The following is a 21,868-nucleotide window of genomic DNA, read 5'->3' on the forward strand; positions in this document are numbered from 1 at the left end:
TGGTGTGTTCTGCAGCTGAGCAACTACATGCAAGTGAAATAAAAAGAAGTTTTAGCCAAAATGTTAAAAGCCTTTCTAAGTTGTTTGTGTAGGCTTGTATTTTACAGTACTTGAAAGATACTTAAGATAATTCTGAACTCTAGTTTATTTGACCAAAATCACACAATTTCACATCCTGAAAGTTTTTCCCCTCATAAATAAAATAAATACATTTTGTAGTTTATAGAGACAGGTCTTATCCCTTTAAATAGTATTATTTCTTCCGTTTAATTCACAGTAAGCTATGTTGTATGGTGTAAACTCGTGTACATTTTGGTCACCTCCATTTAAAATGCAAATCACGTTTACATGTTGATATTTTTTCATATACTTTAAATTTTTAGACGTTTTGGAAAATATAAACAGATGATTCTGTGTACTGTTAACATTCTCTGTGAATTTGTTTCAAGTTTTTTTTTACTGCAAATGTCACATTCACAACACTGCTATGCTTAGTTGTTGTTGCTCACCTAATTCATGTTTAAATGGCTGTGATTCTAACAGACAGAACCAGTTTGGCCATGTAGTGTTTCTTGGTTTTCCCCAAACGATCCTTTGTATCCCCTGAGTGTGTGAGTATGGGTGTGTGTACATTAGTGAGTCATCAGTTTCTGAAATTCTCAAACCAGTCCTTAGACCAACAATCATCACTGTGACCGCAGTCAATCATCCCACAATGAAGTTCAGTCAAATATTCTTTACTCCTCATTTTGATGCTGGTTTTCATTGCAACAGATAAAACAATCCACATAATTGCACATAATTGCTCGCTGAGAGATGCTACCATGTGATTTGTTAATTATACATCTGCTTTGACAGCTGGCATTTATTGGCAGCTATTGTCTTGACAGCAAGTTTTCAACCACATATTCACATACTGATGCACATCTTACAAACAAAGTTAATACTCGGGGGGAAAGTATTAATAGCAGTTTTATCTATCATTCGCAATAAAAACACGGGGATGTACCCTAAGTTCAAAGTAGGCATAGAAATGTTTGACATAATCGTCTGGAAGCGAATGAAACACCCCGCCTGATCGTAAGCTGATATGTAAATCCAGATGTTCTCTCCCTCCCTGATGTCAAGCCGGTCGGGTAACACCTCCAAATATTTTAGCCCATTTTGTGTCCTCTTCAAACATGCTCTTGAGAAACCTCTTGTTTTTGTTACGACAAACTGTTAGACTACATTTAATTTAATAACGTTTACTTTATTGATGCGGGGTTTATTTTATTTATTTATTTATTTTGTAAACGCGAGGTCATGGCAATAGGAATCTTATCCGCAAGGTAAGTTCATCTCTGCTTTTACCTTTTCATGATGTGCTTCATAAAACTAAATATGGACAATAACGTTAGGCAAGAATTTTTTTTATTGTAAATTCTGAGAAGAAAACTTCTTGAAAAGCAGTTCTAATAGTGATGATACACAGGGCAATGTTGCTTGATACTTTTTCTGTTAATGGGCGATACTATTGTAGTCTCACAGTGTCGCTGTATAGTTATTACTGCTCTAATTATGTTTTAAATGTCTGGGTAAAAAACTCAAACTTTCTTCCCTTTTAAACACAATATATTTAATTTTAAGACACATTTAAAATATTTTGAAACAGTAAACATGTCAGGCTAAATAATTTGATTAAATTATTCTCTTCTGCTGTCTTAATTTATGTCAAAAACAGATTTTTTTTATTATTTAAAATGGCATATTTGAATAGGAAAAGCCTTAGGAACGGTATTGTAAAATCGTCAGCTTGGAATTATAAGGTTCTATCTGCGATCTGAATGATATTGAGAAATTGAGCTTCAAAGTTTTTGCATTCCATAGCAAACTGTATGTGTGTAACATTTATTTTTTTTTTAATAAAAAGTCTTAAAATGTAAACAACTTCCCATCCCATAATATAAACAAGCTGTCATTTTATAAGAATATGTCAATAACTTAATTTTGACAAAAATGTCAGATAGAACCTTATAATTCTAAGGTGACGAAATATTTTGATGGTTTTAAAACCTTGAATATTTTAAACCTCGGTATACCTCGAAAACCATTATCCCATGCCTAGATAATACACCGGGTAACTTTTTGAGCAATATTGCTGGGCAATTTTGGCAAATGCTGCCATAAATGAGTTACCAGGTAAGTTTTTTTTTCTTTATTTTTTTATTCATTAATGAAAATATACAACCACAAAGAGAAGATAAATATAAGAGAGAAAAAAAAAACTATAAAGCAAAGAAAGGGGTAAGTAAATTACTATATAAGTATGAAAATAAATTAAATTAAAGAGCTTTACATGAAAGGTATCTAAATCAAATCAGAGTCATAGACAACAGTTCTTCAGTACCAAAAAATCTGTCAAATTTAGTTGTTACACGAACAGTGAGTTAACTTCAATCATAAAATGTCGAAGGGTTAAAGCCATGCATTTTTGTTTATGTATAAAAATGTATCAGGTCAGTTTTTGGGCAACTAATAGGGTAATGGGTGACGAACATGATATTTTTATCAAAGGTTATGATACCATAAGAATCTTATACCGGCCCATGCCTAGTATCATCAGCATAAGGTTTTATTATTTCTTATGAATGAAATTAAAGTGTACCTAAAACAAATTCATTTTAGCCTAACTTTTAATTGCCTTCTTTTAAGTTAGCTTGCCACATCCTGGTCGAGTATAAATGCAGAGCATGTGCTCGTTTAATGACATTAACTGTCAAAAGAGAAATACTGCATAAAGGGCTAAACGACTGATATAATTAGACATGCATAGTAAGAAAAGAAACAAAAACTTGCTCTTGGTGCCCAGCCCATTTCCGTCTGTAGCACAAAAAGTTTAATAAGCTAAATTTGTTTAAATAAGTGAGATGTTGTTTTATTTATGTTTTATAATATGTACAATTTCATCGGACATATTACCCATGGGGGTTCTATGGCTTGGCAATTATCTTAACTTTCTTTTGAAGAATTTGAAATCTTCTTAGGTTTTGTCTAAAAGGGGTTTGAAAGTCCGTAAAAAAAAAAAAAAGTTATTGTGAGTTTTTATCCAAGAATTCTTGCTTTTTTCCCCAGAGTTCTGATATGAAAAGTAACAGTTCTGAGTTATAAACTTATAACTATATTAAGATGAATTCTGAATTCAAAGATAAAAAGTTGCGATAACGATATCAAGCAGAAACTGACTTTTATAGATAGGTCATCCAAAACTACAAATGTCAACATTTACTCTGCTAGGATTTTCATCCCAGGAAGAGCAAACTGCATCCCACAGTTCACTTGAGTTTTGAATTTTGCTTAAGACATTGCATTTTAAATGTGATAACATTTGAGTTTTGAATTGGGTTAAGGTCAGGGGATTGAGCTGGCCACTCCATTATGTCAATTTGTTTTTGCCTGAAATCAAGATCTGGCTCTTTTACTTGTGCATTTGGGGTCGATGTCTTTTTGATACATGCATTTAGGGAGCATTTTGTCTTCGGTATCAGAGCAACATTCATTTTCTTTTCACCTTTATTAATCTGGGGTGTCCACAGCGCAATGAACCATATGTTTTACGTAGGTTTTATGCAGCGGATGCCCTTGCAGCTGCAACCCATCACTAGAAAACACCCATACACTCAAATTCAAACACATACATTACAAACTATTTAGCTCATGTCTTTGGACAGTGGGGCAAACCAGAGCACCTGGAGGAAACCCATGCAAACTTGGGGAGAACATACAAACTCCACATTGAAATGTCATCTAACCCAGCTTAGGCTCCAACCAGTAACGTTCTTGCTGTGAGGCGACAGCGCTACCCATTGCGCTGGCCCAGAGCAACATGACCTATTCAATTATCTTGAAGATGTCAAACCGATCCATGAGACCTGGCAAACCCTACAGTCTGAGAAATATTCCCATGCATGATTTTTTTGCTCCACCATGCCTCAATTTGGTTGCTGGGTGTCATCTGTACATGATGACTATAGACCAAACATGCACCAAATAATCAGCAGATCTTTTTTTCAATTCTAGTTGTTGCCATGTGCTTGGTTAATTATATATATATATATATATATATATATATATATATATATATATATATATATATATATATATATATATATATATATATATATATATGCCTTGACAAACCACTGAACAGCATTCCAGTCTTTTGTATCAAGTGGCAGATATGATTTTGTGTTTGTTTGTGTGTGTGTGTGGTTTTCAACCGGAGCTTTTTGCTCAGTTCACTCACACAGTTCCACTTGCAGATACGCCAGCTCGATCTTACAAGGAAACGTAACCTAGTTACATATTGTCAAAAAAGTGATTTATATCTGGCTACTTTTTGTATTGATGACTTCATTTGTATAAAAATATAACATTTTTAGAAGGTGTGCTTTTTTTAATGTTTTTTTTTCTATAAATGAGCATTTATATTGAATTCCTAAATAATTCAGTCATTTCACATAAATCACATGAAAGGAAAGGCACTTCTCTTTGTACCACTAAATAAATCATACAACACTGTTAACTGCACTAACAATTAATAACCGAAAGGAATAAAATACTGTCCAAATTCAGGAGCCCCAATTTTAAAATGTTGTGTATGCACATATTTGTGTGTATGGAACAAATAATGCCATCCTTGCGGTTTATAAAAACGTCTATGGTGTCAAATATACCTGAGTATTTATTTGCATGTTTATGTGTATTTGCATTTTTTACAGTAGCAGGCACTTTTATCCAAATGACTTACAAATGAGAAGAGCGACAGTTTGAAACTGCTATGACAAGTCTCAGTTAATCTGAAGCTACTTTTAAATCAGTAAATAGTAATATAACAAATGTTGATGAAAACGACGTGCTTTTGAACCATAAAAAATTGGGGGATAAGCAAATTATAGTAAAATGTATGAATGAGAACGTACAAAATAATATGAAGTAACCACTAGATCAAAAAGTTTGCTATGATAGGGTTGTTTAAATCCTTTATAGGCATAGAACGATAACCGTTTTCAAGGTGTACCACTCAAGGTGGAAAGGTCAAGGTTTTAAAACCTCAAAAATTTCTGTAATACCATTCCTAAGGTATGTGTAATATTTTTTATTTACTTCGTTTTTTCCCCATCACAGTCAGTGATTCATTTGAATTCTTTAGCCTGACATGTTAACTGTTTCAAAATATTTTAAATGTTTCAAAAAATAAAAATATATTGTTTTCGAAGGGGAAAAAAGTTTTCTTTTTTACCCAGACATTTAAAAACAACATATTTTAGAGCAGTGTTCACAATACCGTGAGGTTATCATACGGTCAGAATCTTATACCGGTCCGTGCTTAATCCTTTATGAGTTTCTTTCTTCTGTTGAACACAAAAGAAGATATTTAGAGAATGCAGGCTGATGGGACCCGTAAACTTTCATAGATGAAAATAAAAATGCTATGGAAATCAAGTGGTTCAGCAACCAGCATTCTTCAAAACAACTTTGTGTGTTCAGTTTCATTTTAGGTTGAACTGTCCTTTTAGGGTGGAAATTGTTTGTCAGCTGCAAACAATATCAAATATCTACAAGAGACTTGCATGGACATTTGTTTCTGTGTATTTGTGTGCATACAGGGCAGTATATACACAACATCTTATAAATGAGACCCATAGAAATCTCTAGGATATAAATAAGAATAAAACTACCAGTCTGGGTAGTTTCTAGGTAAGAGCTTTAAAGTGCTTGTACTTAGGTCAAGATTTAATTACTTACCTGTATGCGTGTGCAGACGTAAACAACAGCCTCGATTGCACAGTTCATGTATTCCTGAATACTGTATGATGCCAAAAGTTTGGCACGTAGACCAAAGTTGACCCAATGTAACCTTTCATTTGGCCTGACATCCCATCTAACATAAACCTTTTTGGGTTGTTTGTTTATTGCTGAGCTACAAAAAAAAAAGCAAACTGACTTCAATGTTTCAATCAAATGTTGTAAATAAATCAGATTATTTAAAATGTAAATACTGTCACTCGACGGATAGAGGACTAGGCAGAAAACATTGGTGAGCAAATCAAGACAAAAACTAGTGTAACTCCATTCTTATAAATGAGATTGGTTTTGTCTTTACTGTAATAAGTTTATTATAAATTGTTAAAACAATTATGGTGTATTGGTTAATTTGTTTAATCTATTAGTTAATTGTTTTTCTAGTTATTTTTAAATACTGTTAAACAAAAAGGAAATTACCAATGGCAGCTATATTTACCTTCAGCAGTCAAGCCGCAGTCAAGTTTCGTTTTTGGCCCTTCATAAGAAAGAAGTTTGGGCACCCCTGGTCTAAACCACAGGGAAAAACATGTGGAAGCTGCTCAGTCATGTAGTAAAGGGCTTAGTAAGCTTCAAAGAGTGCAATATTTTGTCTAACTGAATTTAATAGATGGTTAAATATATGTATGAGCAGTATTAATGAAGATATAAGCCTATTTGATATCAGACTTGATTTGTTTTGTTATAACTTTCTGCAGTCTATGGCACTCTAAATGTTTGTTTTTCTTTGACCAATTAGTACAGTTCAAAAAATGAAAAATCCTGTCATCATTAACTCACCCTTGTTTCAAATCTGTTAGAATTTCTTTCTTCTGTTGAACACAGAGGAGATATTTTGATAATGCAGGTTGATCGACTTTCAAAAATTCTATGGAAGTCAATGGGTTCATCAAACAGCATTCTTCAAAACATCTTTTGTATTCGACAAAAAGACGGAATTTTCATTTTGGGGTGAACTGTCCCTGTCCTTGCCTCATTGACTAGCTTCCTGAACTGAGAGTTGATTTTAAAATCCTTTTTTCACATATAAAGCATTGCACAATTCTCCCCCGGTCTATAGCCCCTTTCACACAGTGATAGCGGCAAATATCCGGAGAATTTACTGAATGACTTTACCGGTAAACTCAAAAAAGCACTCTTTACACAGATGTTACGGAATTTTTCCGGAAAAGACTGTTCACACATCCATTCCAAAATACAGATAAATTCTGACATCATTAACCAGAGATGACCTCTAAATGGCTGCGCTGGTATTTGTAAACAGTTGATTATATTTAATCAACGCATCAAGCAACTGAAGGAAGCAGAGCTCAAAGGTATACAAACAACGGCTTATCATAAGCATCTTATCAATGATTGTTTACACAGTAGGCATTAAGAAGGAACATATAAATATTATCTGACTAACATCTAGCAGCTAAATGTGTCTGGAAAAATATTCAAAGGCTTTTATTTTCATAAACCACGCGGACATGAATGCGTCTTGAGTGTTCTGATTAGCTAAAGTAGATGTGCACGCGTTCTTTCTTGCAGTCTTCCTTCTGTATTCACACAGCGTAGCATTCTGACAAATTACCGGTAATGTTACAACTTCTTTTTACAGAAAATAGCCTGCATGAATTTACCACTATTTTCAAAAAGGGCCTGGTTCACACTTACAGACTTTTCCGGAAAATTTACTGTAATTTTCCGGAAAGGTCTGTATATGTGTAAGGGGCTTATATCAGTGAACTTATTAGGCCATATACAGCTAGGGTGTTAAGGTCCCGTGATCAGTTTCTTTTTTCTGTCTCTCAGTCTGGCTGCATATCAAAGGTGATCGAGCTTTCTGTGTTGCAGCCCCAAGGCTTTGGAAATCATTGGATGCCTTTAAATCCAACTTAAAGACTTATTTTGCTTTTCTTATGTTTTTTATTAAATATTTTGTTTATTGTAGAGCACTTTGGATCAACTTTGGATGTGTAAAATTGTGCTCTATAATAAAGTTTGCCTTGCCTTGCTTTTAAAGGGGAGTTTGTAATTCAGCCGCAAACAATATAAAAAATCAGCAAGAGATTTCAATGGAATTTTTTTCTGTGCATGTGTGTATGCAGGACAATATATACACAACATCTGAGTCCCTTAGTAAAAATCTCTAGGCTACAGATAACTGGGCTAGAACTGCCAAGTCTGGGGTATGTAAGAACGTTCGAGGTTACTAAAGTAACCCTTCGTTCCCCGAGGAGGGGAACGGAAGCACTATAAGTGGATTTGATTGTTAAAATCCACGTATGGGGAGGTTCGGTTCAGAAGCTACTCGTCTGAAAGAGTATTGAACGGGCCAATTAAGAATGAATTGGCAGCGCAAGCCTGCGCAGGTGAGCGGCATAAGCAATCAACTGAGTATATAAGCTCACCTGGCGCCAGCAGACGCTATCCTTTTTAAGCTGAAGAGACTTTTAACAGGCGGAATAAGCATATGGGATCGCCTAGTGGGGATCACGCATGGCAGGCACCTATACCCAAAACGCAGGCTGACCAGCGGGCAGACCTACAACGTAGTGGGCCAGCAAGTGACTCCTCCGCTGAGTCAGTGCTGGGGGCCATGGAGGAATCTGCAGGGCTCACCTGACGGGGAACTTTACTGACAGATAAAAGGGCGCACGTATCTCCGTGTTAGGGAAAATGGCGCAGCAAGCGTGTCTCAACACCCTACCTAATTGTTTCCTCAATCACCAAGGGTTACCTAATACCCTTGAGGAAACCGGCTCCACTCGCAGATTGTAAAACCTTGCAAATGTGTTGGGTGTCACCCAGCCCGCAGCTCTACAGATGTCTGTTAGAGGGACGCCGCGTGCGCGCGCTCGAGAGGATGCGAAGCTCCGAGTGGAGTGCGCACGCGCTCTCGGGGGACGCGGCTCATCTCGGCTCTGATAGTGAAAGAAAGGCATCCACAATCTAGTGGGAACTTATTTCGGTACGGCACTTCCCTGCTGCCGACCGCTATAACAGACGAAGAGCTGCTCAGATGATCTAAACTCTGAGTGCGGTCCGGATAATACGCAAGACGCGAACTGGACAATAAAGAAGGGCTGGGTCTGCCTCCTCCGAGGGCAGCGCTTGCAGGCTCACTACCTCGTATTAAAACGGAGTGGTAGGAACCTTGGGCACATATCGCGGGCGGGGTCTCAGGACGTGAGAGAAGCCAGCCCAATTACAGGCACGAGTCACTGACCGAAAAATGCCTCCGGGTCCCCGACCCTCTAATCGATATCAACGCGACCAGCAGAGCTGTCTTCAGGGACAGAAATATACTGAGTCGAGGATCGAAGGGATCTGACGCGGCTTGCGTAGTGAGGGCGAGATCCTAAGAGGGCATGAGAGGGGGCGGATTAATTCGCTTAACGCCCCTGAGGAACCGGATGATGAGGTTATGCGTTCCCACGGTGCTGCCAGCCACCGCGTTATGAGAGCGGAGATGGCAGCCACGTAACCTTGAGTGTGGAGGGCGACAGCCTGCTCTCCAACTTCTCTCGGCGTAAAGAAAGCACAACGCTGATCTGGCAAATTACGGGGGTCTTCTCTGCGAGAGACACACCATTCAGTGAATAGACTCCACTTCAGGGCATAGGCGCGCTCGGGGAGGGGGCTCTAGCCCGAGTGACGGTATTAGCCACCGCAATCGGAGGTTACCTAAGTCTTCCTCGCGTCTAAAAATCTCCAAAAGATCGGCGAGGGTGCCAGGTGGTGCCCTGTCCCTGAGAGAGTAGGTGCTCTCTCGAAGGGACTGCCAGGGGAGGGCTATCGCGAGGGAGAGCTCTGACATCCAGGTCCGGTTGAGCCAGAGGAGCGCAACCAGCAACCTGTTCCTCGTCCTCCCTGACCTTGCACAGTAACTGCGCGAGCAGGCTCACTGGGGGAAACGCGTATTTGCGCGTGCCCCGAGGCCAGCTGTAAGCCAGTGCATCCGTGCCGAGAGCACTCGGTCAGGGAAAGAACAACTGGCAATGAGCGATCTCGGGGGAAGCAACAGATCGATCTGGGCTTCCCCGAATCGCGCCCATATCAGCTGAACAGACTCGGGGTGGAGTCTCCATTCTCCAGGACGCAAGGCTGCCGCGAGAGCGCATCGGCTGCACGGTTGAGCTTGCCTGAATATGAATGGCGTGCAGCGATTTCAGCCGCGGATGACTCCAGAGGAGCAGACGGCGGGCGAGCTGAGACATGCGGCGAGAGCGCATACCCCCTATACGGCTGATATACGCCACCGCCGCCGTACTGTCCGTCCTGACCAGCACGTGTTGCCGCTCCAGCACCGGAAAAAAACGGTGGAGAGCGAGGAACACTGCCAACAGCTCCAGGCGATATGCCAATGCAACTGGGTACCTTTCCACAGGTCCGCAGCCGCATGCCCGCAACGCACAGCCCCCCAGCCCGTGTTGGAAGCGTCTGCTGAAACTACAACAAGACTGGACGCCTGTTCTAGAGACACCCAGGCCTGTAGGAACGAGGGGTCGCTCCAAGGGCTGAGGGCGCGGCGACACAGCGCAGTAACAGAGACTCGGTGTGCGCGCGCGTGCCATGCGCGTCTGGGGACTCGATCGTGATCAGCCAGTGCTGAAGTGGTCTCATATAGAATAATCCGAGCGGCATGAAGCGGCTGCGGATGCCATATGCCCCAGGAGCCTCTGAAATAGTTTCAGTGGGACCACTATTTTACTGTTGAGCTCTCTCAGACAGTACAGCATCAGCTGAGCGCGCTCTCCGGAGAGGCGCGCTGCCATAGTGACCGAGTCCAACTCCAGCCCGAGAGAAGAGATCCTCTGCACGGGGGCGAGTTTGCTCTATTCTCGGTTGACCTGAAACCCCCACAGGTGGAAGTGCCAGAGCACTTTGTCTCTGTGCATAAACAATTGCTCCGAGAGAGGGCAAATCAGCCAGTCGTAAAGAAATCGAGTATGCAGATGCCCGCGAGCCGAAGGGGCGCTGAGGCACCCTCCGCGGGCTTGGTGAGGACCCGCGGAGACAGAGAGAGCCCGAAGGGGAGGGCTTTGTATTGCCAAGCTCGACCTTCAAACGCAAACCGCAGGAACTGTCGGTGGCGAGGAAGAGTGGAGACATGGAAATACGCGTCCATCAGGTCTAATGCTGCAGACCAACCCAGAGGACGAACGCACCGGAGGATGCGCTTCTGCGTGAGCATTCTGAACGGCAGCTTGTGCAGGCAGCGGTTCAAAACGCGCAGATCTAGGATTGGCCGTGACCCACCGCTCTTTTTGGGCACGATGAAGTGTGGGCTGTAAAACCCGCTCTCCATCTCGGCTGGAGGGAGCGACTCGATTTCATCCTTCGCCAGGAGGACAGCAATCTCCTCTCGCAAGACAGGGGCGGACAGGGGGCTGACCCTGGTGAATACACACCCGCGACTTGGGGGGCCGTTTCGCGAACTGAATCGCATAGCCGAGTCTGATTGTGCGTATAAGCCACCGCGAAGAGCTGGCCCGCGCTAACCAGGCAGGCAGAGCTCCCGCTAATGGACTCATCGCTACAATCGCTGACGTACCAGCAGTGGGGCAGCGCGGAGTGGGTGTGCTGATCCGGGAAGCTCGCGGGTCCCACGGAAAAGCTGGAGGTGAGATATTTGCTCACTCCGAACCCGAGCTCCGGAGGGGAGGCTCGAGGGGTGGGAGAAAGGAGACCGTCCTCCCAGCGCTCGTGAGCCACTGGCGAAACGGACCGAATCTGCAAGCTAGAAAGCATAGCGTCCCAGACTGGCAGATTTCGGGCTGTCACATCTGGGGAAGTGAAAAGTGCCCTTTCATAATGTTTTGATGATTTCATAATGGCAGTAAAAAGTGCCGTTGGAAATGGGGCCCCGCCCTCCAGCGGGGAAAGAGCAAGCTCCCTCTTCTCCAGATGGCCTGTCCCAGGGGCGCTTCGCGGTCCGTTGCCGGACTTAGCGGCGTTCTGGGCAGGGGGGCTGCCTGCTTCCAAGGTGCCCGACGCGCTCGCTTCGCCGGAGGCGAGTGCGGGGGCGGAGCAGCTCTCGTAGGCGGGCGCCTTCGGCGAGGAGCAGGTATGAATGGCACGGCGGGCGGAGCGGGCTACGGACCGCCGATAAGACATCACCCACCAACTGCTCTCTCACCTCCTTGAATTCCTGGGTGAATTCACAGACAGTGTCGCCGAACCTGGCTGGGGATATGGGGAAGTCAAGAAAGCGGACTTTGTCGACTTTGCGCATATCAGCCAGGGGTGGCGCTCCTGGACCACTAATGTGGACATCGTCCTCCCCAACGCACACGCAGCGGACTCAGTAGTCCGAAGAGCTAAGTCGGCGGCGGTGCGAAGCTCGTAAGCCTGGGTTGGACCCACCCTCGTGCAGCTCGGCCAGCGCCTGCGCTTGGTAGCGCTGGTAGGTGGCTATCGCATGCAAGGAGGAAGCAGCCTGGCCCGCAGCTATGTAAGCTCTAGCTCCGAGGGAGGTAGATAACTTACAGGCTTTGGATGGGAGACGAGGCGGACCCCGCCAAGAAGAGGCGCCGCGCGGATTTACCGCCATCGCGCACTCAACCTGAGGAATCGCCACATACCCCCTGGCTGTTTCACCGTCAAGAGTGGTTAGGGTGGAGGGACACGCAGCACGAGCAGAAAAAAGTGCTTTACAAGACCGCGTGAGCCTACTGTGCACCTCCGGGAAGAAGGGAACGCCCCTCTAGTCGGTCCGGCCGCGGAGCTGGGGGATAAACCATCTCCAACCCACGGCCGAAGCAGCCCGGGAAAGCACGGCTAACATGTCCGTTTCAGGATCCGTAGTGACAGCGCTCACCAGCCCGAAGGGGGCGAGCGGGTCTGGATCATCATCGGACAATGAAAGCCCACCCTCCGATGCCGCGGTGGACATCTGGTCTCCGGTGTCATCGGGCGTAAGGGCTACCATCTGTTAGACGGATCGCTTCCCCCGCCCGAAGCTTGGATGGAGCGCTTAGAGGTGCAGGAGGTCCGCGGGCCCGTGGGCGACGGATTATCTCTCGCTGAAACCCTCAGATCTGCCCGAGTGCCCGCTGCAGAGCAGGGGACAACTGGGGTGGTTCGCCCTTTTGCAAAGGCTAACCGCGATCTTGCGCAACAGTCATGGCATCGCAATGACGACATGAACTGCCCGCGAGCAGCGCATTAACATGCTGGACCCCCAGACATGTAACGCAGTGCCCGCGCCCATCATCCGAGGACAGGAAACCACCGCATCCAGAAACGCACAGTCGGAGCGCCGTCCTGAAAAGGACGTGCTGCACGACTGTGTTGCTCTTTCTGTGAAGTTTGCAACTTTATACGCACCGCTCTGGAGGACCGGACCCAAAGAACGCCAGGCAAGGGAGAAACCCAGCTCGACCGTCTGCCGCTGCGTGTACACACTCTGGACCGGGAGAATGCTCTCGTTCGCTCAGAACCGCTGGTCACAGCAGGAGGAACCCTCATCGACTCGATCAGAAAGTCTCTGAAGCGAAAAGGATAGCGTCTGCTGGCGCCAGGTGAGCTTATATACTCAGTTGATTGCTTATGCCGCTCACCTGAGCAGGCTTGCGCTGCCAATTCATTCTTAATTGGCCCGTTCAATACTCTTTCAGACGAGTAGCTTCTGAACCGAACCTCCCCATACGTGGATTTTAACAATCAAATCCACTTATAGTGCTGGAGTTCCCCCCGAAGGGGAACTATACAGCATTTGCACAAGATTTGTTCAGTTACTTGTATACATGGCTATACTGGCAATACTCAGATGTAAACAACAGCCTGGATTGCACAGTTCATGTACTCCTGAAAACGCCTAAACCATGGGGGGAAATTTGGAAGCTGCTCGGTCATATAGTAAAGGGCTTAGTAAGCTGCAAAGAGAGCAATATTTATAAATTTGTAATAAGGAATAGATGGTAAAATATATGTAAGAGCAGTATTAATGAAGATATAAGCCTAAGATATTAGATATCAGACTTGAATTGCTTTGCTATAACTTTTCTGCAGTGGCACTCTAAATGTTTGTTTTTTCCCGTTTGACCAATTAGTACAGGCCGAAAAAGGAAAATCCTGTCATCATTAACTCACCCTTGTTTCAAATATGTTCGAGTTTCTTCTGTAAAAAAATGCTGTGGGGGGAAAAACAGCCTTTATTTTATCCATAGTATTTTTTGTTCCTGCTATGGATGTCAGCAACTGCTTTTTTCCAACATTCTTCACAACATTGTGTGCAGTGTTTAACAAAAGAAAGAACGATAACGATTTAGTTTACAACCTGCAAAATACCACATATGTACAGTGAAATAACGGTGTACTTTTCTGTAGGTATAGTATAAGTATAAAGAACTTATGGGTAGGTATAACAGGGTGCCCGCAGGGTCTTGAAAAGTATTACACATTGATAAATCAATTAGAAAATGAAGGCCCTTAAAATGTATTAAAAGTCTTAATCACATTTTTACCAGGTCTTACATTTTGTTCAAGTGTTATCCAAAGTGACTCCAAAAAAAGCATAAATATATTTATTTTCTTCCTAATATTAACAACGACATGCTCAATCCATACGATTCAGGCCTGGACGTGTCCGGCCAAGCTTCTCCGTCTGGGTGATGTCTGGGTGATGTGATGCTCTCCACATGTAGTAAAACGGTAGAGCAAAATGTAAGTTTGCATACTCCTGGTTGGAGAAAGAAGAGTTTAAACAGTGGCTGAAGCCATTTACTAAAAAAATTTTTAAAAATAAATACGTAACTTATTCTTTCAAGCTTTGTTTCTTCCGAGCTTATTACTCCATTGATTTATTTAACTTAAACTGTTTATTAACAAATGTTAATTACTATTAAGGTAAATGTTTGAAGTGGTGATGAGGTCTTAAAATATTTTGAGAAGCTCTTTAAAAAGGCTAGGAAAGGTATTGAAATTAATCATTAATTGAATGATTAGGATTCCTGCATATATCCTGTGTAAGGGAACAAACTGTAATGCTTGGGTGATAAGGGGGTAACAACCAGATAGGGGGCAATATGCAACTTTTGCAATTCAGTAGATGTACATGTATAGATGATGTTTTCCCCGTAAAACACCCCGCATACAACCCATCACTGAATAAGGGCAATATTATTAATTTACTTATGCAGGTGTTTGCAGCTTGCAAAAGATTGCAAATTCAATATACTTACACGGTACTTTGCATGTTGCATATCTGTTTGTTATCCTCTTATTACTCAAGCATATGGTTTGTTTCCTCATACATACACTGTAAAACCTTGCTGTAAAAAACAGCAACATTCTACAGTAAAATTCTGTATTTTCACTAAAACAGTGATACTCTGTGAAAAAAAAAACTGCATTCTGGGTAATCTTGTTGTTTCTAAGAAAGTAGTAAGCTATAAATTTACAGAACTCAGAGTTGGCACTCAGGGTCTGTGTTTGAAATCACACTTTCTGCCCTTGTTCACTATTATGCACACTAGTTCACCAACATGGTTTACTTGACAGAGTTTATAAACACAAATGAGTGAATTCAGACACTGATGAACACCTGCTCTAATAATCACGATCACTGAAGGAAAGAGAAACAATAAACACAAACAGTGACTTCAGTTACAGCATTAAATAAAATCAAGTAAAATAAAACACCTTCAGTCTCTGCAGAGGATCATTAAATAACTCCACAAACCGCATCAGCAGATTCACTACTGACTGCTTTGTCTTGCATACAGTTCTTATTGAGAATTAACAGAGGTTTAGGTGTTTTATTTAGTTTGGTGTCACCATAATGGAGTCTGCTTTAGTTGGGCTCATCACCCTTGAATTATTAGCTTTAGTTTTTCTCTGGGTGCTGTAACTTAGAGTTTATAAAACACTCTTGTTATAATGTGATTCAGTATTGCTCTGATTGGGCTAGGTTTAGTAAAATCATAGTAGTGTTGATTGATCATATGAAATAGTTTGTTATTTTCCACAGTTTCAATGACAAGCAGAAATGTGAAAAATAACCAATTGATGTTCCAGTTAAGATTGAATTTAAAAAAAAAAACTGTTATGACAAAAACACACTCAGAGCCCAAGAATCAGATCTCAACAATGGTAACAAATTAATATTTCATGCTGCAATGCATGTTGGGTGAGGCAGTTTCAATTGTGTTTTAATTAGACTCATTATCTTCATTATCTGTTTTACTGTTCCTCAGTAGTGTGGACTCATGGCAGTGTTCAGTTAAAACTGAGGATTTTGCTGTGGGGTTTAATGGGTTTAAGCTGTAAAAACACAGTATAGGGCTTTATTTTAACAGTAATATACTGTAAATGTAAACTACAGGAGTGGACTGCAAAAATGCAGTATGTGGCTGGCAACCCAACTGCGAGCATTATTCAGAAAAATCAAGAAGAAAAAAAAATGTATTTTTCTGTAAAACGTGAGTCAAAATTCTTCTGTCCCTTTTGTGTGTCACCATGGTGGAGGAGAGTAGAGCCGATGTTTGAGTCATAGATGAACATAAAGCACTCCTGTTGTTCTGCATGTTTCTTGATTTAAAGACAGTAGCTGCTGTTGCAGTGAGCGTCTCTATGTTAAATCTAGCTCTACATGCATGTGAGCTACAAGAGATTTGGGTTAAACTGAATGTTTTTAAATTACTAAACTAAGTCATCGTTATAAACGTGCTTGTGTTAAGCATATAACGCATTAGAAATATTTCTTCATAAACTCAAACAGCAGTTGGCCAAATTGAGGTAGTCTGTACTGTGAATGAAATGAGTTTACATGATTTTTAATTCAGTGCATGTATTTTTACAGCAACAGACTTTAAATTAACAGTACATTACTGGCAACTGGAACTGACAGTATTTTACTGGTAATTTACAGGGTATTTTTTACGGTGTACAGAATTTACAAAAACACAGGATGTGGCTGGCAAACCAGCTGGCAGTATTATTCTGTAAAATGAAAAGTTTTACAGTGTATGCATACGTTCTTTATACTTGTACTATACTTACAGACAATTACATCATTATTTCACTGTACTTACGCGATACTTTGTGGGTTGTAAATTAAAGCATTACCAAAAGAACAAGATTAGAGTCACTTGAAAGTGAGTAAAGGATGAGGGCATTTTCATATCCCTGCTGCTCTAAACATGGAATATTTCCTGACAGCTTTTTTTTTTACTTTCTTCTTCAGATGCTGTTTAACTCCGGATCCAGCTTCAATGCATCACATAAAAAGAGGATTTATTCTGCTAGTCGTGCTGACCTTATCTTTGCTTGTTGTTGCTTACATCTATCATAGTCCTTACAACCATTTTAATGTGGTTAATTTAATTAAGTCCTGCAAAACTGAAAGTTTGGCTGTCTCCAAAGATTTCTGGAACAAAATGCACTCAACTACATCCAATAGCACCAAACCTGTTCCACAGCATCAGTATGTGGCTCACCCAAGCAACTATCACTTCATTATAGACGAACACCAGAAATGCAAGCAGATAAATCCATTCGTGGTCTTCATGGTTCCGGTTGCTCTGTATCAGAGAGAAGCTCGAAACGCCATCCGGAGCACATGGGGGAATGAAACCACAGTCCAGGGGAAAACAGCGTTGACTCTCTTTGTGGTTGGTTTGACTGTGGGAGCAGACTCTGAAAAAGCTCAACAGCAGCTAGAGGAAGAAAGTCGACAACACAGAGACTTAATCCAGAGCAACTTTGTGGACTCCTACTTCAACCTGACCATAAAGACCATGGTGACGATGGACTGGCTGGCCACTCGATGCCCTCAAGCGACGTTCAGTATGAAGGTCGATTCTGACATGTATATAAACCTTGAGAACCTAATGACCCTGTTACTGAGACCCGAATTACCCAGACAGAACTACATCACAGGTTTTTTGATGTGGGACCGGCCTGTTATTAGAAACAAAAAATCTAGATATTACGTCTCAGAGGAGCTGTATCCCGATACGAAATATCCTACATACGTGCTAGGAGTAGCGTATGTTTTCTCAAATGATCTTCCTAAAAAACTAGTTGAGGCTTCGAAGGACGTGGCGCCATTTAACATTGAAGATGCATATATTGGTGCTTGTCTGAAGCAGATCGGAGTTAAACCTTCACGATCTCCTGATCCTTCTCAGTTTCGGACATATATGAAGGATCCCAAACACCACGACCTTTCCAAGGTCATCACAACAATCGCAAGGTCACCAAAGCAGATAGTAGAGTTCTGGAAAAGTGTGAAGAGACAGACATGAACAAATGTTTGATTTTGAACATGACATCTTTTACTGTTTATGTTTTTTTGTTTTTGCATAACTTTTATGATGCTAAGGCTGCTCAAAAATGTGTCCCTGGACCACAACATTAGATTTATTTTGGATAGAAAAATTTTTTAGGGGCAGCATGGTGGTGCAGTAATTCAGGGCCTACTCACACTATGCTATTCGAACCGTGCTCAGGCCCGTTTCCTGGATCATTTGAGAAGTGTGTGTGCGCTGAATCGGGCTCAGGCATAGTTCACTTGGCCGGCCCTGGCCTGGTAGGAAGAGGTGTGCCTGAGTGCGGTTCACTTGGGCCTTGGCGCGGTACGCTTGTGTGTAAGTGCAAATCGCGCCAAAGCCTGAAACTGAAAGCGTGACTTTTAAGGGACTGTTTTATATGGATTTATTAATCATTCTTACTGTTCAGTGAACGCAAACTGCTGTAGTTTATTAAAGACACAAACCACCTTCAGCAAACCTCCTAATCTCTGCAGCACGAGTACTCTATGGTTGTTTATGAGTGTCAAAAGTGACTGATCTGTTTGGTGAAATATCTGACTGCATGTCATCGCATCCCAAACGACTAAAGCGAAATAACTGAAGAAATCCCCACTGTGCTGAGCGAGAGCGCTTATTGAACAGCGCATCATCGATGACGTAAGCCGGCACAGGCCCGATTGTAATGTGAGTACAGGGAGCCGTCGGAGGAGATGGGAGGGGGGACAAACGTGCTTTGGCCTGGTTCGACACAACTGTACATAGTGTGAGTATGCCTTAACGCTGTCGCCTCACAGCAAAAAGGTCGTTGGTTTGAGACCCGGCTGGATCAGTTGGCATTTCTGTGTGGAGTTTGCATGTTCTCCCCATGTTCATGTGGATTTCCTAAGGGTGCTTCGGTTTCCCCCACAGTCCAAACACATGTGCTATAGGTGAATTGGGAATGCTAAATTGTCCGTAATTTATGTGTGTATGTCCTGGTGCTCCTGGTTTGGGGTTGAGCATGGGGCTAAATGACCTACATCGTAAAAATTTAAAAAGTTACAAAACATCAATATGGCGCTGCCTAATATTAACTTTGATATAATTGGTCCTGGGAGTAAGGAATATTTTTGGCAATAGCCCAGCTCAAAATTTTAGATTTTAATATTTTATTCCAAAAATCATTCGAATATTAAGTAACAATCATGTTCCGTGAAGACTTTTAGTGGATTTGCAACTGTTATATTTCAAAACTCAATTTTAGATTATTAACGTACAATGCTTTTGGTACTTTTTAGTATTTAATTTAGACAACTTTAAAGGTAATTTTCTAAATGTTTAGATTTTTTCCCCAAGATTTTTGAAAGGTGTATCTCAGTCTAAAATTGTCCTATAACAAATATAGAGTTTGTATAATTTGCGTTTTTTTACTGCATTTGATTGTTGGTTTTTTTTATAAGAGATTTTTTAATTTTATTTTTTCATTTGTTTAATGTTTGGTAATATGTTTCTTGCAGATTGTAGTTTTGTCATTTATGCTGATTGTAGACACAGGGTGGGTTGAAATGAACAAGCCATTACAATTTGGACGTAAGGTCCATATTTCTAATACTGCTTTATACTTTCTAATACTGAAACTTTATTTACTATCAGCTATTTACAGACTGTGACCAGTCTGAAGTCTTAAATATTGCCTTGCTTTTTATCACTCACCTTGTATCTATTGAGTTATTTATGCCGAAATGCTATCTGGAGTGGTTTAAGTTGTCTCTTTATGCATTTAAATTTGAAATTAGCACATTTTTAACCTATATTTTGTATTGTTAATATTGGTCATCTGAATGTGATGTATGGTGTGTTTCCTACATGACCAGAGACTGTATTGTTTGTTTTGTTCCACCATGTGTCTCCAGAATTTCCATTATTCATCATGCTGTCAACTATATGTTTGTTTTAATTAAACTTTATTAATTATATACAGTAACATTAAATAATAAAGTCAATATTATAAATCGTTTTGGATGTTTTTATTTATATTTGCCTCTTAATATTTTTCTTTTTCAGTTTGAAATTAAGTATAAGCTCCTCTTTGATGTGTACAAATATAGACTTGTATAAATCAGTACAGTAAATTAAAGTCTTATTTAGCGAATTATTAATATTGACTACTAAGATTACACGTTTCAAAAGTATTGTTAGTCTCTGAAAATAAAGGTTAATTTGGGGTTGATTAATCTATTGATTATCTTTCATAATATAATATAATATAATATAAAGACTTATTGCAAGTTATTAAAAAACGCTTGACTGTAGTTGTTTCTGCTAAGGGTGGCCCACCCATTTATGAGGTTCAGGGGGCAAACACTTTCACACAGAGATTTGTAGTTTAGTATTTTGCTTTCCCTTAATCATGAATGCTTGTTTTACTATACTGTAGTTTACTATACTATGCTACATGTACGTACATTCTGTAAATCTTAGGGGAAAAAACAATGTGAGGCGGTGTTAAAACTTTTTTAACATCATCAACATCTCAAAGTTAAACTCTTAAACAAAATGCCGTGGTTATTAAGTGCACTTATTTCCTACATTGTCATTTTCATTAAAATGCTTATGGAGTCGATCATCATGAACCACTGTATTTAGTATATAAAAAAAGAGAAATACTAGCTGTTCTAGCTTTTAAATAATTGTTTACTTGAGATTTCATAACAAAAAAAAAAAAACTCATTAACCACAAACACTAATTTAATTCTGTTTTTAATTGGTGTTTTACAAGTATCATTTGACAAGACAGCCTTCTGGACTGTGTATGTATGCTGTTACAAGGTTACTGATGTAGATTTTATGAATAAAATTAACATTTTTTATTGGACAATTGAGATTTTAAGTAATACTAGGAATTGTTTTTTGATATGTCACAGTAAAATTAAATATAAAGTAAGCTTTACTCATATTATTATAATGATTCTCTAACATTTGTTTCTCTACAGATATTGCAGGCTGTCCATGTAGTCACATTTCATTATCTAGCAGCCTAGTTACTTAAACATTTTAGACTGAAACATTTACACTATGGCTGCCTTTGCCAGTATAGCTTTCTGTGTGCAGATTGCCATGTACTTTCACAAGCTGAAAGAAGTGTTAGAGTCCCATCAAAAACAAAATTCAAAACAATGAGCAGTTTGCATAACTGCTGTTGACAAAACAAACAAACAAAAAAAACTACAAATACTTTAACAGTACAATTAGGTTGATAAAAGTAATAATTGTTAATATAAAATGCACTTACAGGCCACTTTATTAGGTAAATTTGTCCAACTACTTGTTAACACAAATTTTTAATCAGCCAATCACATGGCAGCAACTCATTTAGGCGTGGTCAAGATGATCTGCTGCTGTTCAAACCATGCATCAGAATGGAGAGAAAGGTTATTTAAGTTAGTATTTCTCAACCATGATCCTGGAGAAATGCCAGCTCTGCACATTTCCCATGTCTCCTTAATCAAACAGATCATCAGGAGAGACTGAAAGACCTGTTATGTGTGTGACGGCCAAAAGGAGACATCCAAAACCAGGAATGTGGTTGAGAAACAGATTTAAGTGACTTTAACCATGAAATGGCTGTTGGTGCCAGACAGACTGGTCTGAGTATTTCAGAAACTGCTGGTTTACTGGGATTTTCACAAACCACCATTTGTAAGGTTTTACAGGGAATAGCTTAAGGACCAGAAAAAAAAAAAAAAAATTCCAGTTAGCAGCAGTTTTGTGCACAAACATCTCGTTGAAGCCAGAGGAGA

General features: G+C 40.8%; 1 protein-coding gene across 1 annotated transcript; it reads left to right on the forward strand.

Annotated features, from left to right (window-relative positions):
• Positions 1-1,156: 1,156 nt before the first annotated feature.
• LOC100536819 (beta-1,3-galactosyltransferase 2) lies at positions 1,157-20,080 on the forward strand. Its single transcript, XM_087304461.1, has 2 exons — positions 1,157-1,331; positions 17,021-20,080. Exons 1-2 carry the CDS (start codon positions 1,306-1,308, stop codon positions 18,081-18,083), a joined length of 1,089 nt encoding a protein of 362 aa, XP_087160587.1. The 5' UTR covers positions 1,157-1,305; the 3' UTR covers positions 18,084-20,080.
• Positions 20,081-21,868: the final 1,788 nt, after the last annotated feature.

This window comes from Danio rerio, chromosome 22 (genome assembly GCF_052040795.2).
Source record: "Danio rerio strain M-AB ecotype USA chromosome 22, GRCz13ab, whole genome shotgun sequence".
NCBI classification, from domain to species: domain Eukaryota; kingdom Metazoa; phylum Chordata; class Actinopteri; order Cypriniformes; family Danionidae; genus Danio; species Danio rerio.